This window comes from Acyrthosiphon pisum, chromosome A3 (assembly GCF_005508785.2).
Source record: "Acyrthosiphon pisum isolate AL4f chromosome A3, pea_aphid_22Mar2018_4r6ur, whole genome shotgun sequence".
Taxonomy (NCBI): domain Eukaryota; kingdom Metazoa; phylum Arthropoda; class Insecta; order Hemiptera; family Aphididae; genus Acyrthosiphon; species Acyrthosiphon pisum.
In genome coordinates this window covers 37,284,606-37,285,856 of record NC_042496.1, presented here as the reverse complement: position 1 = coordinate 37,285,856, position 1,251 = coordinate 37,284,606, and the positions used below count along the sequence as shown (strand labels likewise).

The window sequence follows — 1,251 nt, the reverse complement described above, 5'->3', positions numbered from 1 at the left end:
ATTAGTGCTCATCCCAACATTAATTAAAGATACTACTACTGAGAAAAATACTTATTTACCACAAAAATTTACACAAGGAGACACAGAAAAATTCAATGGTTACAACACATTTTTTAACAACCAAAAATATACATCGGAGCCAAATAGCCCAATTAGTTCTCAAGTATTTAATAATAAAAAACAAACAGAAAGTGGTCAACAATCAGTTGACTTACCTGGATATTCAATACCATCTCAAATAGGACAACAGTCTGTAGACATTAGCAACCAATATGCACCAAAAAAACCGAGTACTCAAAAATTTGAAAAAATAGAGTCGTTTTCAACACAAACACAAGAGGAAGTTGGTCAACAATCAGTAGAATTACCTGGATATTCAATACCATCTCAAATAGGCCAACAGTCTGTAGACATTGGCAACCAATATGCACCAAGAAAACCAAGTAATCAAAAATTTGAAAAAATTGAGTCATATTCAACACAAACGGAAGTTGGTCAACAATCAGTTGACTTACCTGGATATTCAATACCATCTCAAATAGGACAACAGTCTGTAGACATTAGCAACCAATATGCACCAAAAAAACCGAGTACTCAAAAATTTGAAAAAATAGAGTCGTTTTCAACACAAACACAAGAGGAAGTTGGTCAACAATCAGTAGACTTACCTGGATATTCAATACCATCTCAAATAGGACAACAGTCTGTAGACATTAGCAACCAATATGCACCAAAAAAACCGAGTAATCAAAAATTTGAAAAAATTGAGTCATATTCAACACAAACGGAAGTTGGTCAACAATCAGTAGACTTACCTGGATATTCAATACCATTTCAAATAGGACAACAGTCTGTAGACATTGGCAACCAATATACACCAAAAAAACCAAGTAGTCAAAAATTTGAAAAAATTAAGTCGTTTTCAGCACAAACACAAGAGGAAATTGGTCAACAATCAGTAGACTTACCTGGATATTCAATACCATCTCAAATAGGACAACAGTCTGTAGACATTAGCAACCAATATGCACCAAAAAAACCGAGTACTCAAAAATTTGAAAAAATAGAGTCGTTTTCAACACAAACACAAGAGGAAGTTGGTCAACAATCAGTAGACTTACCTGGATATTCAATACCATCTCAAATAGGACAACAGTCTGTAGACATTAGCAAACAATATGCACCAAAAAAACCGAGTAATCAAAAATTCGAAAAAAAGGAGTCATATTCAACACAAACGGAAGTTGGTCA

The 1,251-nt window shown here is 33.7% G+C and overlaps 1 protein-coding gene across 1 annotated transcript in view; it reads left to right on the top strand.

The window, feature by feature from the left end:
- The window catches only part of LOC103309664, a 3,302-nt gene that overhangs the window by 1,354 nt on the left and 697 nt on the right, over positions 1-1,251 (top strand). Inside the window, exon 3 of the mRNA XM_029491494.1 lies at positions 6-1,243. Coding sequence (XP_029347354.1) covers positions 6-1,243 — 1,238 coding nt within the window. The remainder of the gene's footprint in view (positions 1-5; positions 1,244-1,251) is intronic.